At 36.8% G+C, this 16,537-nt stretch overlaps 1 protein-coding gene across 1 annotated transcript in view; it reads left to right on the forward strand.

Annotated features, from left to right (window-relative positions):
* Nucleotides 1-16,537, forward strand: part of LOC136254621 (uncharacterized) — a 145,419-nt gene that overhangs the window by 64,068 nt on the left and 64,814 nt on the right. Inside the window, exons 14-17 of the mRNA XM_066047365.1 lie at nucleotides 4,093-4,164; nucleotides 9,056-9,200; nucleotides 9,566-9,712; nucleotides 9,953-10,013. Of these exons, the coding sequence (XP_065903437.1) occupies nucleotides 4,093-4,164; nucleotides 9,056-9,200; nucleotides 9,566-9,712; nucleotides 9,953-10,013 (425 nt within the window). The remainder of the gene's footprint in view (nucleotides 1-4,092; nucleotides 4,165-9,055; nucleotides 9,201-9,565; nucleotides 9,713-9,952; nucleotides 10,014-16,537) is intronic.

Here is a 16,537-nt window from a genome sequence, read left to right on the forward strand (position 1 = left end):
ATTAGAGTATCTCGATTTTGCACTTGCTGCACCAAGTTGGATTTCGTGTTATAATTCCGTGGCTTTAAGTCTGATTCTTCTACACCATTGATGAGCCTTTCTAAGATGATTACTCCATCTGTACAACGATTTTCAAAGCATTACCCCAAGCGGTTTATCTGGTAGGTGTGGCAAGCAGTCGTTTTTTTATTAGCTAATCTCGATTGCGTAATTGTTACATACTGTTGGTTTTTTCGTTGTATCTTTCTGGTTTTAATCTCGATTTCTTTCAAACCACAAAAGGTTTGAGGTTCAATAGTTAACCTATTCACCCACCGATTTTCAGCTTCTTCCCATACGCGGTTTACCCTGTAGGCGTGACAACATATTGGTGTTATTTTTCGTGAATAATCGCTCATAACTCTTTGCCTGTTTATCGTATTCCAGCCAAAGTTGGTAGAGAGATGCGCCGTTTACCCCCCTTCTGTATGCCAAATTTCAAGGCGATCGGATATGGCGTTTGCGTTTTATAGCAGTTTTTGTAAGTGTGCGAAAAGAGGAAGAAAATAAGAAGAAAAAAAACGAAGAAACTAAGCCGATTTTTGAAGTCGCATATCTCGGGAACGCCATGAAGCGATTTCGCTCAAATTTGGAATGTGGGGTGCTGAAGTTGGAGGGCATCTCCACAGCAAAAATCGTCTTGTTTCATCAAGGCAGCACAGAGGTACGGAGGTGCGAATATTGCGTTTTCTTTCTTCCTGTCAATATACTCACGGGTGTTGCGCGCCAGCTTCTTGGGCCGCACGACACATGTGTCTTGATGGGAGCCATCCATATTTTTTTCACTACAGTTTAAGTAATTGTACTGTTTGTGAGCTTCACATGTTGTTCTCCATAGGACTATAATGATGGGAAGAGTCAAAAATAAGCAACACAGATACACTTTGCTTACTAGTAATAATGTAGTACATTATAGCACTGTATATTGGGGAATATGAAGGTTTGCACCTTCCCACAAAAATGAATTGACTAGAAACCAGCCTCACAGTACCTTCACAATGCCTCAACTCAGGAGTATAGTTTAGGGGTACTCATGGCCAAAAAATTCCTCCACTGTTACCCACAATGCTTCCAGTAAGTTGCTATTTAATTTACTAGATTTTCTACTGGTTGTCTGAATAAGTGATGCTTTCAGCAAAGTGTAACTACAGTAAAGAACATTTAAGGCTATGGACTTGATATTTTCACTATTAGGCATCACTTTAATCCAACTACCCTGTAGGCCTGAGTCTATTATGCTTTTTGAATTACCTATTATGCTTTTGAGCAATGCTCCAAAATTTTCCCTATTATGCTTCAGTTATACCCAGTTGTGTCCCATTATGCTCCAAATATGCTCATATAAAATTGTGTCTTGACTACTCTATTAGAGTATCTAATGCATCAGTGAATGTTCTATTAGGATATTTCAATATTCGGTGACTGTCCTATTAGAGTATATCGATCTTTAACTAATCTTTTCTTCTCAATGCAGCTGTAAATCTGATTTTTAGCTAGTTTGTGCACTATCCCATTCTGCATCATGCATAATAAACAGAGTTTCAGCTTCTCTGATGACCAATGCACAAAAATTGTGCCTATGCTGGCATTATGCTCAATGCTTTTGGCAACCTATTATGCCCCAAATTATGCTGGCATAATTGGCGCAGGACTAAATCCAACAGGTGTCTTATGACATACTGTATCACAGCACGTGCAATGCATACATGTGACTGTCTTAGCAAAGACCCGACTTGTTCACACAACTTACAATTTATTTTATCATCATTATCTGCAGCGTCAAAGGAATGGATCATTAAAGTTTCAGCCTTCTGTGGTAAGTAGTTTCAGAATTATAGTGCTAGACAGGAGCAAGCTAATCGATCTATACAGTGACTATACTGAAAATAAACTACAGGCGCTTACATTCACAGCCATAACTTCCCTTAGTCTATATACCACATTACAATCTGGCTTAAAGCGTTCACCAAGGAGTAGCAAATCAGTCACAGCATAGTGTTAGCCCTGTATTCACTTTTGCATGTGGGTATGAAGGTGGTGAAGTTGAAGAAATGAGGATGATCTTGCTATGCTTACTGCATCATAAACAAACATACATACCATTGGGCCTTCAGAAATGAAACCAAGATTTTTAAACTCTCCATGAGCAGGCAAATAAGATGCTTATAGTAGTAATTGATTTGAGTCTTCCTTCTCCAAGTAATAACCCGATAAAAACTTGTGTACATTTTCTTTGTAGCATGCTTCATTAATATACGATTTTTTTAACGTGCTTGTCCAAACAAGTCCAGTATTTTCTGAGACAGTCACATATTATGAGCTCACCTTTTATCTTCCTTTGTATCACATTTCTTTTCACTGACAGCACAATTTGTCAATTCACTACAGCTTGCAGAAGGCTTTATTTTGTGTATGTTCGTAAGAGTACAAAAATTCATTCATACTGTAAATTTTGTAACACCACTCCTGTTCACTGATGATGAACAAAGCAAACAAGTGTAAGGAATTTTGCAAGCTGGCAGGTTATAAAGTGTTATTAAAAGGGAGATCCCATTGCCTGAAGTGTGAATTTACTTTAGCCACGCTGGTTTATTGCTAATTAGGAAATACATTTACACTTCAGATGATGATCCCCTTGTTTAAGCAGTTGTTGTTGTACTAGTTTGTAAAATCCCAAATTTTTCTTACACTTGTAAAATCAGTTTTAAAATCAGTTTTGTAACTGAATGCACGACAGACCTTCAGCACTTTTGCTTCAGCACTTGAGCTGTAAAGCCTTAATCAGTGGCGGATTTAGGGGGGTTTCAAAGGTTTCCACGGAAACCCCCTTTGAAAAATGATTGCATAACAATTAAATGTTTTAATTATCACGGTGTGCATCTCGATCGAGATACTCTAATAGAGCAGTCACAGTAGCTACTAAAGTAGTGTGTAGGAAGTTATTTAATATATTTTATGTACTATTACTAGGCTGTGACCTTTTTTTTTTTCTTTTTTTTTTTTTGGTCTCACCTTACCAAACCAGACGATGTAGTGCAAACTTTTGCGTATCTCATGTCAATATATATTTCCACCTTCTAAACTGGAAACCCCCTTTATAAATTCCTAGATCCGCCACTGTTAATAAATATCCATTTGGTTCCACATGGGGTACTTTGAGATAATAAGCTACTCTCTAGAGTTCCTATGGATACATATACATGAAATTTACAATTAGAAAACATCCTGACTACCTGACAGACTCCTGTAAGCATACGAGCATTAATTGGATGGCTGCAGGTTTGAGGCTGCCCAAGTCCAGTCATGGATTTTTTCTCCTTTCTCCACCTTTTCAAACATATTTTCTGTAACAACTTTAACCAGGCTGTAGGACCAGGTGTCCTACAGACCTTCAGCACTTGTGCTGTAAAGCCTTAATAAATAAACAGTTGTATCTTGCCTCGATTGCCTTCCCATGATTCAGTTTATATCGTCACATTTGATTCACAAAAATAGATGAAATCCTCCATGAAAAAAACCAACTTGGCTGTGAAAAAGGTACCTCTATGAAAGCAAACGTAAAAGAGCTGACATCTTCAGTGGCCATGATTGAATATCAATATAATTTACTGTAATAAACAAAAGTTTAACATTAATCCTTTATCACTGACTCATATTCTAGTCTTCTTACAATTTTTACATTCCTAATTAATTCCTTCAACTTTAGTTGGCTAGAAATTTGGTGGCTTTTATGTTTACACTACCTATTTATAGGGCTACTGAATTACTAGCCAATTACAATTGAAAAGAATCGATTAAGAATACAGCAGGATTGAATGTTGGACATGAATCAATGATAAAGTTATATAATTGTAGTTGCATTAGCATTTATTCTTGGCTGCTATAGCTATCAGTACTTTCGGTTGCCAGTCACTTTTGATGCATCTGCGTTTTACAGCCAATATGTTTTTGAATGGATTGTACATACCTACTGTTTTTCTGTATAATATATCTATTTGGTATAATTATATGTATTGCTTTTTCTAGCTGCCAAATATGCATTTCTTTTCATAGGGTATCATAAATGTGTTGGATAATTTGTTGGATAAAAGCAATGATGTGTCTTTTATGGAGATTCAAAAAATGGTTAGCTACTAGCTTTCAGATTGCTACAGTGTCAGTAGTAAAACATTTGTATACATGCGATGCATTGTCATATGAGACTGAGCATGAAAACTGAATTGCAGCAAATTTTTAGCGTACCTAACCAATTTATAGAAATGATAATTTCATTTTGAGGTGCTACACATAACACCTGTACAATAGCTATGTACATTTACTGTATGTGTACATAAACATAGCAAGGATAGTAGCTAGGCAATTAATGGAGGTCTAAGCAAGCAACCCTCATGAAGCTGTTAAAAAGCTCTGAATACCAAAAATGCTTTGATAAATAAGAATTGATGTGTGTGTGTGTACACTATGACAACATATACAGCCAGCTGCAGCTTGTGTAAAGTAGCCCCAAATATAATTTCCATGTTTGACTATACATGCATGATGTATACACACAGCTGCAGCTTTATACTTACTATAATAGTACTTTTTGCCAGATGCATAATATAAGTGGCGTACATAATAACTACAAGTACACAGAAAAAATTGGAATTTTCAACTAGAGTAGGGACCATAGCACATCGATAAAAAGTACTGAAACAAGCTGGAGTAGTGCACGATATTAAACCACAGTAAAACCATAAGAAGTGTTATATCCCTACTGTGCTCAGGATATCATAATGGAAATGCACAGTAGGGATATAACACTTCTTATTGTTTTATTGTGATTTAATATCGTGCACTACTCCAGCTTGTTTCAGTACTTTTTATCAATGTGCTATGGTCCCTACTCTTCCAATTTTTTCTGTGTAATTTTTTGTAAACTTTTTTTTGTAAATAATTATTATGATTGGTGAACCCACGCATATTGTAACTGTGAATGGCACGCGCCCCAGCTATATTGATTATCGTCTGAAAAGTGAAGTATCCATTACGCTTCGTTGTCAGTTATGTTCAACCCATTACACAGCATTTCGGATCAAGAATTGCACCTCTGCAATTCACGCACACCGAAACAAATGGTGCTGTGTGCCCCAGTATTAATTTTTTTCTGAAAAGTGAAGTATCCATTGATTACACTTTGTTGTCTGCTATGTTCAACCCGTTACACAGCAGTACGAATCAAGAACTGTTCGAAAAGCACCTCTGCAATCAAAATAGCCACTATAAAAAATACGGACAATTTCTGTTACGAAGGGAAGCCATCACATGCTACCACCAAATTGACACTTTTTGCTGTCAGCAAAGATGAATGGGACACAAAGGAGGATACTGGTAAGTCCATGAAGAATGCATTGTACATACTGCGGTATGCCAAAAGGCACCAGTCGGGTCGAAGCGACGTCAAACAGTGAAAAAATCAAGCCAGTAGCCTTAGCTATTATTGAGTTACGCTTGTCTGAAGGAATCAGTCAGTCAGTTACTTACTCAGTCAGTAGAAAATTCCGTTAAATAAATTATTTTTAAAATTCTGTAGAAACTTGTTGAAAGCATTTCAGGTAGATCTGAAAGCTTTTTGGGGCTTAGTTTTACCTAACCAATACTGCCTCATCATTGTCAGGGAAAATTGAGGCTTTTTTTGGGTGATCTTATTCCATGGGCCACGCCTAGTTCTCTGTGGTCCCTACTATACAGTTACTATCATACTGTATGATAAGCACTGTTTTGCATGACCTGATCATAAATTTTGAACAACTATTATAATGTGGTACATTTAATTAATTTGTTGGAGCAGTCATTCTGACAAGTGTGCCAATGGTGGACCCAGGATGGGGCATTTGGGGTGAATGCTCCCCTACCCACTTCTGATTAAAGTACTAAACTGTATACAAAACCAATTCATAATTCATGAAAATATGCACATTCTAGTAGCATTTATTACAAATTAGCCTGAAACCAAAGTGAGCCAAAGCATAGATCATATGAGAATACATAATCTATGACCAAAGTCAAGGCTAGCTGTGAAATTGTCCCCCAGCACTTTCGTGCCTCTAAAAGTAATTGTCATTTTGCTGTTGTTATTTAAGAGATTCATAGCCTTTTACATGGCTTTTAGAACTTTACTACCATCTGCAAAGGCCAAAATGTCAAAAATCAACAGTGAGACACTACTAAGAGGTGATTATTTGCTGCCTCAAAAATACAGCAGCTAATAAGAGAATCTGGCTTTCCCCAACCACCTACAACTTAGCCTGTTTGTGTCCCTCCCCTTGCCAACTCCTGGATCTGCCTCTGGGTGCTGTGGGTTATTTATTATACCATTTTAGTTCTTAAAGTGGATCTACTGTAAGTAGCTGTGGCTTCAAAAGTATAGCAAACACATTTGTCTGCATTTTCTTAATACACTATATATATAGTTATAGTTAGCTTCTTGATATACACTGTATGTAATGGTCAAATGCAATTTATTGTGAGTTTTAATTAGTACTAGGGACCCGCCGATTATGCTCATTATTTTACCTATTATGCAATGCTGCACTGCTCAAAATTTTGCCTATTATGCTTAAATTAATGCTCAATATTTACCTATTATGCTCAAATTATGCTCAATATTTATACCTCAGTTCTCATGTTTTTCTAGTAAATTTACACTTTATGGGAAAACAGTAAGTTACTGAAGCATAGACTCTAAATCCCTGCTTGTCAAAATCCAAGTCACGGAAAAGATCGATATACTCTAATAGAACAGCCAGCTGTCTTATTTTCTGACTGTTCTATTAGAGTATATCGATCTTTTTCTGTGATATATTTTGATAAGGAAGAATTTATGGTAATGCACAAGTGTTCTGCCTATTATGCTAGCATTATGTTCAATGCTTTCAGGCACCTATTATGCTCATTATTATGCCAGCATAATCGGCGGGTCCCTAATTAGTACATGGGTTTGAGATTTGATCCACAGTCATCAGATGATAAAGGTTAGTGATGCTCAAGGACATCTGCTTTACTAAATATCACAAGTATAGACATCTTTGTATGATATACAGTGTCATTTACAGCAAAACTACAGACAGTACATTCATACGAAGTTTTGAAGGGTTTAGGAGCACCCTAGCTTTCTTAAATATTCCTCTGTAATAGTATGCTTTGGATCTGCAATTATTATGCAAAATAGCAGAGAAATTTGGGATAAATATTACAAGTGTTGCATTGATAATAGATAAAATTTCACAAGGTGATGCCGAGTGGAATCCATAATACTTGTTCTTGGTTGTCAAGTAATGGTTTGTAAGCTATAGTTTCTATGGCACAAATAGGAATATTAAAATAAAGTAGTTCAGACCATAGCTAGTATCCGTTGCTAAGCACAACTCTACACTGTAACACAAATTCTTGAAATTTCAAATATGACTTTTCACAGCTATTACTACACTATGGGACTAATTTCACTGCTGAAAAATATGGGCAGTGAAACACACTGCTTGAAGGTTCTTAGTTTACTAATTTGTTAAGATGCCTTACTGTAGTTATACTGATAGTAAAGTGTCAGTAAACTTAAGTATATGGAACATAATTATTTTACTAAGTTTTAAACTCTCAGTAAAACATCAGTGAATGCGGGTTCACTGAAAAACTACTAAAATAACAAACAATTAACTGTTCCATATACTGGGGATATACCACTGTAGTAAACTAAGATACTTCAAGCAGTGACAGCTATGTTATAAACACTTTGGGTTCCAAATTAACCAATGAAAGTTTCTACCAAAAAATCATATTTAGTCTTTGCACATGCTTTTGTATTGACTATCAAAACCTAGTAACAGTACAAACTAGAAAGGTGTCACTATCTCACCATGAAATTTCCAATAAATTAGTATCAAGCATTGGCAACAATTTATGAATATGATTTAATCTCTGAGATGCAATATTGTGATTGAGCATGCAAAAAAGGATAATGTGGGTGCAAATTATATAGCTTACAGAAGTACTTGAATAGAATATAAATTCCAAATAAATTATTTAATTTATACAGCCAATTGTTAGGCTTTTGGTGTTAACATTAAAATAATTACAATGATGCATAATATAAGCTGAGTACTGCCTTACTATTATTCTACAATTGATATGATGGAATAATCCACAGAATCAATGAAACTTTGATGCCATTTTTGATGTTATGCTTTGCCATTACATGATCACATAAGAAATAGACTCAGTAACGATCAAAATGATTAAATTTAGCATTGTAGCACTATTGAGGATGAAAGGTACATGACAAAGACTGAAATGGCATAAAGTTGTAACAGAAGATTCTTGAACATCTTATGTGAATCTATAGAGGATACTGTTTCTAGATGTCTCTTCTGACTTTACTGGCAGTATTATTTACAACCATGTGCATACAGCAAATGCAGACTATTAGCATGTATGGTGCCTGCCAACTATGTAACTACATACGTTAGCACACAGAGGTGCAGTAGATAATTAGTTTATTCACTAGTGAAGAAGTTGTTGATAGGCCTGTGTTAAATATGCTCAAAGTTTTGCCCAAAATGCCCTAAGAAGTTTCCCAAAATATTCACCTATTATATGCTCTTCAGTGCTCCCATTATGCTTACATTATGCTGCTAGGTTAACAACTTTTCTCACAATGATCTTGGAATATTTTAATCAGTGAATACTCTATTAGAGAATTTCACTGCAAAGTGTCTGTTCTATTAGAGAGTATTGATCAAAGGAGCTACAGTATGCACAGTGCATTTGAGTAATGTATTGCAGTTTGTAGTTTCCACTGACTGCTCTATTAGGGAGTATCAATCTGTGGATTAAGCTCTATAGTTTGAATTATCTGCCTAATATGCTAGCATTATGCTAACATAGCACTCCAGCCTATTATACCTTTTATTGTGCTGGAATATTCATAATACTAGACGCAAGCCTTGCTGTTGACAATAATGAATAAAATTATTTTATGTAGATTGAAATGAAAAACACTAAAACAGTTGGAGAAAAACTGCTTAAGAGCACTAAAGAACTTGGTGTACTGCTAAGTAGAACTATTCTGAGTGCTGATGCTGATGAAACAGTCAATGGTTCTCTTATAGGGGACAGTGGTAATGTTGGTCAGTATTATGAATGTAATTATTATAATATTAAAGCAATCATAATCTAAAAATTCTTATGTTCTGTAATATTTTCTGCAGTATCTCAACCTTTAGATGTACTTTCTGCATGTTACATATTTAAATTATATATACATTGTAGGCCTTAACTCACATGGCTGTTGTTAGTTTGTAAACATACTTATGTGAGTCATCCAGTTCTTTATGTGATATAATGTGGCTAATACTGCTGTCCTTTGTATAAAGATCTGGTATAGTAATCATTATGTAATTTCAGTGTATTAAACTTAGAAAATACATTTCTGGTGCTGATACAGTGTATATTCACCTCGTGAGCATAATTATTGGTGTGATATTTTATTTAGTCATTTCAGTACTGATCCCAACACGTGAATATCTAGAGGATGTACAATTCATCTCATCCTCTAATACCGCCTTTGCATCATTTGGTGACATGGCACCATCATATAGTATACCAAGTGATGTGATTCTGAAAAGGATTGATGAAGAAGGTATGTACAATCTGTGACAATTAAAGTCTGCTTACATACCTGTTGTTGTAGTAGCTTCTTACACTTGTTGTAACACTGGTTTAATCTTATCACACTGGAATCCATAATACTCTAATATTTTAGATACAGTAACTGAGCATGTTGTGTATGTTGACAACAGTTAAGCAATGTCGATACGTACACATGTGAAAGTTGAAAACAATGGCATGTATCTTTATAATGCTCCTTCCCTTTGTGTAGAAAAAAGGGTACCAATCATCAGCAGCATTGCTAGGAGGGCTCATCTCCCTATTAATGAAAGGTACAATACTATGAACAATAAACTGTGATCAGATTTTACATAGCAGACTCAAATTGCTCAATGTGTAAAATTTAAATAATTCAACTAGTTAGTGCTATGCTATTGGACTATAGACTAATGATAGACTTTAAGTCCCCTTCAAACTATACATACAAGCTAGTGTTTTGGGGCTATCTTTTCTATAAGTGGTGTGGAAAACTGGAATAGTAATTTATGGCCTTGAGAATGATCTAGATTGACAAGAATCAGAGGCACAAGTGTACACTAATTGATAGCCTACTTGAACTAGCGGAACACTTTCTGTATTGATTCTGTTGCATTTCAAGCACTATGAAGCCAGCACAAGCCTACAATTTCATCTATATACTTTATTCAGTTTCCCCATTTATTTGAAAACTATTTGTACAGTAGTGTCTACATCACCCACCCTGCTAACTTTTAAACTTATTCAGTGGGAAACTGTACAAGCAGCTACTTAGTAATGCTCAGAAATGTAATAAATCAATGAATAGCTGATGTAAATATTTATTTATTGTTTAATTAACAAAATCAACCCTGAAGGGAATCACGCTAATGTACAGGGGCTTAATTAAAGCTTACAAAAGTTAGTTAGTCTAGATTTAAATTGGTTGAGATCCAGCTAGAGGCTAAATTATTCCGATCATGAATTGCTCTTAGTAGAAAGGAGTAGTAATATGTTTCTGATCTTGCGTGAGGTTGAAATAAGTTGTTGCGATTGTAAGAGCATGCTATTGATGGAATAGGTGACAAGTTGTCAGGAATAATTGTTAATTTGGTTAGGATCATGTATAAAAAAGATAAGCGAGTGTGTTTCCTAATATGTTACCGGACCTATGAAAATAGGACATGTGGGCACAAACAACACCTCATTACACAACCAGTCATATCTCAGCATTGGAATCAAGACTCAAGGTAGTGTGTCATGTAGCCAAGAAGCCAGCACGCAACACCATGAGTACATTGACAGGAAAAAGAAAACACGATTTTTGCACCTCCGTAGCTCTGTGCTGCCTTTACGAAACAAGACAAGTATTGCTGTGGGCACGCTGGCCAACTTCAGTACTCTACCTACTAAATTTCAGAGGTGCCTTTGTCCCCCTGGTAGTTGAGTCCTTGGATTTGTGGTCTGCTGCTAGTCATCTTGTCTTGCAGGATATTGCTTTTGAGGACAACCACCAGGAGTGGAATTTCTTGTGGCCTTGCAAGTACTGGCATCTACTGGAGCAACTCTTTGTTTGTCTGTTGTGCCACAACGCCCGGACATTTTTACACCTTTTTAGCCTGTTGCCTGGCAGTTCTTTGTGGGAGTTGAACACTGTTTTATTCTCCCAATACCTGCAGTTTGGTCAGTAGTCTACAGAGCTTTCTTCTGAAGGCCCCTGTCCAGGGGTTGGCTGTGTGTATGCTGGCAGTCCATGCGGTGTTTTGTAGGCCTGTGTAGGTTCTGTAGATTTAGCTGCTTTTTTCTGCATTTTGTTTTTTTATAAATTAGGTTTAATTTCTAGCTAGAGATCTGGGAAGATGGGAGTGCCTTTAGCGCTGGAATAAAAATATATAAATATTAATAGGAAAAATTGAAAGAAATCGCTTCAAGCGTTCCCGGAATATGTGACTTCAAAAATTGGTTAGCTTTCTTCGTTTCTTTTCTCTTATATTTTTCTTCCTCTTTTCACACACTTACAAAAACTGCCATAAAACATGACTACCTTATCCGATTCCCTTGAAGTTTGGCACACAGATGGGGTATAAAGTCGCATCTTGATAACAAGTTTGGCTGGAATGTCGAGGAGTTATTAGCAATTGTTCACAAAAAGTAACACCAATATGTTGTCACGCCTACATTGTAAACCGCTTATGGAAAGAAGCTGATAATCGGGTGTGGATAGATTAACTATTAAACCTCAAACCTTTTGTAGTTGAAAGATATTGAGATAAAGACCATGAAGATGCAATGAGTGTGTAACAATTACGTGATTGAAATTACGTACAGTAGCTAATAAAAAAAGATTACTTGCCACAACTACCAGAAAAACCACTTGGAGTAATCCTTTGAAAATAGTTGTACAGATGGAGTAATCATCTTAGACAGGCTCTTCAATTGTGTAGAAGAATCAGACTTAAAGCCACAGAGTTATAACACAAAATCCAACTCGGTATAGCAAGTGCAAGATAAAGATACTCTAATAGAGCAGTCGCCCTTATCTGAACCAAAACAGCCAAGCTGTAAAAAAAGAGTGCAGCCCCCAAGAAGGCCAGGGTGAGAAAAAGATGTGAAATCCAAGTGGCGGCCAAGAAATGGCTGTGATAGTAGGTTAATGGCAAGAAGAAATTATTACGACAATTCAGGTGAACTTGTGTTGCCTCCTCCAAGTTTCACTAGGATTCGACACCAAATTCACCTGAATTTGTCGTGATTAAAATATTTGCCATTAACCTACCATCACAGCCATTTCTTGGCCGCCACCTTGGTTTCACATCTTTTTTCACCCTGACATTTTTGGGGGTCGCACTCTTTTTTTACAGCTTAGCTGTTTTGCTTTAGAGATCACTTCTTTTTGCATTGCAAGCTAAGCCACAAAGTCGGCCATAAACTGGCTTTGGTGCTTCCTTTTAACTTTCTTTACTGCAGGAATTGTGGAACAAAAGAAGTAATTGTGTGTATAGCCTTTTGTCTGATTAAATATTTGTATATTTAGCGCTGAATGAATCACATACTGTAGTTAATAAGGTGACTTCTTATACATATCTTATCTGTAGCTGAAACTCTCATTGTTTGTAGCTGAACTCTTTTCAGGGTAATTTGTTTCTAGCTGAACTATCTACTTGGTGACATGTTTCTAACTGATCTATCTACAGATTTGTTTCCAGCACCTATTCCTACTGGGTGATTTATTTGTAGCTAATCTCTATATGGTAACTTGTATATAGCTGATATCTTTACAGGGTGATTTGTTTGTAGCTGATCCCTCTACAGGGTGACTTGTTTCTGGCTGAACTCTCTACAGGATGATTTGTTTGTAGCTGATATCTCTACAGTGTGACTTGTTTCTAGTTGAACTCTCTACAGGGTGGTTTGTTGGTAGCTGAACTCTATATGATTTACTTGCTTCTAGCTGATCTCTCTTCAGGGTGATTGCTCTATTAGAGAATCTCGATCTCGCACTTGCTACACCAAGTTGGGTTTCGTGTTGTAATTGTGGCTTTAAGTAGGGTTTCCAACGTAAAAATTCGACTTCTTCAAAATCATTTGCTAACTGGTGTTACATGTTGGCTCGCTTGAATACAGCTACAGTGGCAATAAATTACATTACCTTCTTGGGGTAGAAATCGATCAAAATATCTGCAAAATCCGACATTACGAGCTGTAGCTCTCAGGAACCTTGATCCTTTATCGTAATACTGGAGTTCAACCTTTCTCTCTGAGTAAATCTTCACCTAAAAGCATTGGTAGTTTGATTGGTGAGGTAAGATTCATGTTGCTACATCATTTGAGCACGATTTTGGGCTCCAAAAACGGATTTTCGTCTATGGACACCAAACGATTGATAGCCCAAACTTCCTCACACCACAGTAGTAATCATCCATTGACAAAGAAGTCACATACGAAGTTTGGTTCAGTTGTGACATCTCCAACCATCTGGGTGAACGTGATATAGGACAAATTAGCCGGAATCACACCTTGACTACATAACTTGCCCACACAACTGCTTAAAATTAGAAATATTGATGTAAAACAACTGTATGATCCCTAAAGTACGGCTAGAAGTGAGGTTATTGTCATCAGGATTCATAAAATAAAATTTATGACACTAAGAAAATTACAATTATGTTCGCGTGATTTCTGCCATCTAAATGCTTGATGTCTTATGCATTACTACGACAACTGTGATTTTATCCCTCAATACAAATATTGCTTACCCAGTAATAGTAAACAAATAAATGTTTGCAGTGGATCATTACTGACCACACCCAAGCCTAGTCACATGAGCCTGATTGAGTGACTAGGCTAAGTGCGTGTAGCTGAATTGCAGTGACGATAACCTAACTTCTAGCCGTACTTTAGGGATTATACAGTTGTTTTACGTCAAGATTTATATTTTTAAGCAGTTGAGTGGGCAAGTTATGTAGTCAAGGTGTGATTTCCAGCTAATTTGTCCTATATCACGATCACCCAGATGATTGGAGATGTCACAACTGAACCAAACTTCGTATGTGACTTCTTTGTCGATGGATGATTACTACTGTGGTGTGAGGAAGTTTGGGCTATCAATCATTTGGTGTCTGTAGACGAAAACCTGTTTTTGGAGCCCAAAATCATGCTCAAATGATGCAGCGACATGAATCTTACCTCACCAATCAAACTACCAATGCTTTTAGGTGAAGGTTTACTCACAGAGGAAGGTCGATCTCCAGTATTGCGATAAAGGATCAAGGCTTCTGAGAGTTACAGCTCGTAATGTCGGATTTTGCAGATATTTTGATCGATTTCTACCCCAAGAAGGTAATGTAATTTATTGCCACTGTAGCTGTATTCAAGTGAGAGTTAGACCAACATGTAACACCAGGTAGAAAATGATTTTGAAAAAGTCGAATTTTTACGTTGGAAACCCTACTTTAAGTCGGATTCTTCTACACTATTCAGGAGCCTTTCTAAGATGATTACTCCATCTGTACAGTGATTTTCAAAGCATTACTCTTAGCGGTTTTTCTGGTAGGCGTGGCAAGTAGTCTTTTTTTATTAGCTGATCTTGATTGTATCATTGTTGCACACTCCTGGTTTTTTCGTTGTAGCTTCGTGGTTTTTAGCTCGATTCCTTTCAAACCACAAAAGGTTTGATGTTCAATAGTTAACCTACTCACCCACCAATTTTCAGCTTCTTTCCATGAGCGGTTTACTCTGTAGGCAAACAACATACATGTATTTCATGTTACTTTTCATGAATAATTGCTACAATATTTATTGTATTTCAGCCAAACTTGGTACCGCAATGTGCTTTGATACCCCCTTCTGTGTGTCAAATTTCAAGGTAATTGGATAATGCATTCGCATTGTATGGCAGTTTATGTGAGGGTGCAAAAAGAGGAAGAAAAAACTGAAGAAACTAAGTCAATTTTTGAATTCACATATCTCGAGAAATCTTTAAGCGATTTCACTCAAATTTGGTATATGGAGTACTGCGGTTGGTGGGCATGTCCACAGCAAAACTCGTCTTGTTTCGTAAAGTCAACACAGAACTATAGAGGTGTGAAAATATCATTTTCTTTCTTCGTGTTAGTGTACTCACAGTGTGATGTACTGGCTTCTTGGCTGCACGACAGACTACCGTGCATCTTGCTTGATAGTGCAGTCAACTATAATAAGTAAATTACTCTATTAAAGCTTTCATCTATGTCTTGTAGAGAATTTAAGCCACTCTGTATGGAGCTTAACTACAAAAAGGTCACCCTGTATAGAGATCAGCTAGAAACAAGTCGACAGGTCACCCTGCAGAGTGTTAAACCACATTTCAAATCACCTTGTACAATATTCAGCTAGAAACAAGTCACCCTGTAGAAAAATCAACTTGAAACAAGTCATCCTGTAGAAGGATCAGCTAGAAACCAGTCACTTCAACTATATTTCAAGTCACCCTGTTGAGAGTTCAGCTGGTAACAAGTTACCTTGTAGAGAGATCAGCTGGTAACAAGTTATCCTGTAGAGAGATCAGCTAGAAACGAGTCACCCTGTAAAACGATCATCTACACAATCATCCTGTAGAGAGATCAGCTGAAAACAAATCACCTTGTATAGCTAGAAACAAGTCGTCCTGTGGAAAAGTAAGCTAGAAACAAACAGAGATCAGCTAGAACAAATCACCCTTTAGAAATATAAGCCAGAAACAAGTCAACCTGCAGAAAATTCAGGTACTGTCAAGTCGCCCTGCAGAAAGTTCTGTAGAAACAAATCACACAGACTTTTAGTACAGAGATCAGCTGGAAATCACCTTGTAGAGAGATTATCCAGAAACAAATCACTCTTTAGAGATATCAGCTAGAAACAAATCACTTTTTAGAAAGGTAAGCCAGAAACAAGTCACCCTGTAGATAGTTCACTACATTTCAAGTCAGTCTATAGCGAGTTCAGTAGAAACAAACTGCCCTTTAGAAAGATCAGCTAGAAACAAGTCACTATGTATAGAGAGTTCATGCAGCTATATAAGCAAGTCGCCATAAACAGACAGATCAGCTAGAAACAAATGACCATGTACAATGTTCAGCTAGAAACAAGTCACCCTGTAGAAACAAATCACCTTGTAGAGAGATCAGCTAGAAACAAGTTACCCTGTAGAGAGCTCAGCTGGAAACAATTAAATCACCCTATCAAGACACACAGTAGTGTGTCGTGCGGCCCAAGAAGCCGGCGCGTAACACCTGTGAGTATATTGACAGGAAGAAAGAAAACGCAATTTTCGCACCTCCGTAGCTCTGTGCTTCCTTGATGAAACAAGACGATTTTTGCTGTG

This window comes from Dysidea avara, chromosome 4 (assembly GCF_963678975.1).
Source record: "Dysidea avara chromosome 4, odDysAvar1.4, whole genome shotgun sequence".
Taxonomy (NCBI): Eukaryota; Metazoa; Porifera; class Demospongiae; order Dictyoceratida; family Dysideidae; genus Dysidea; species Dysidea avara.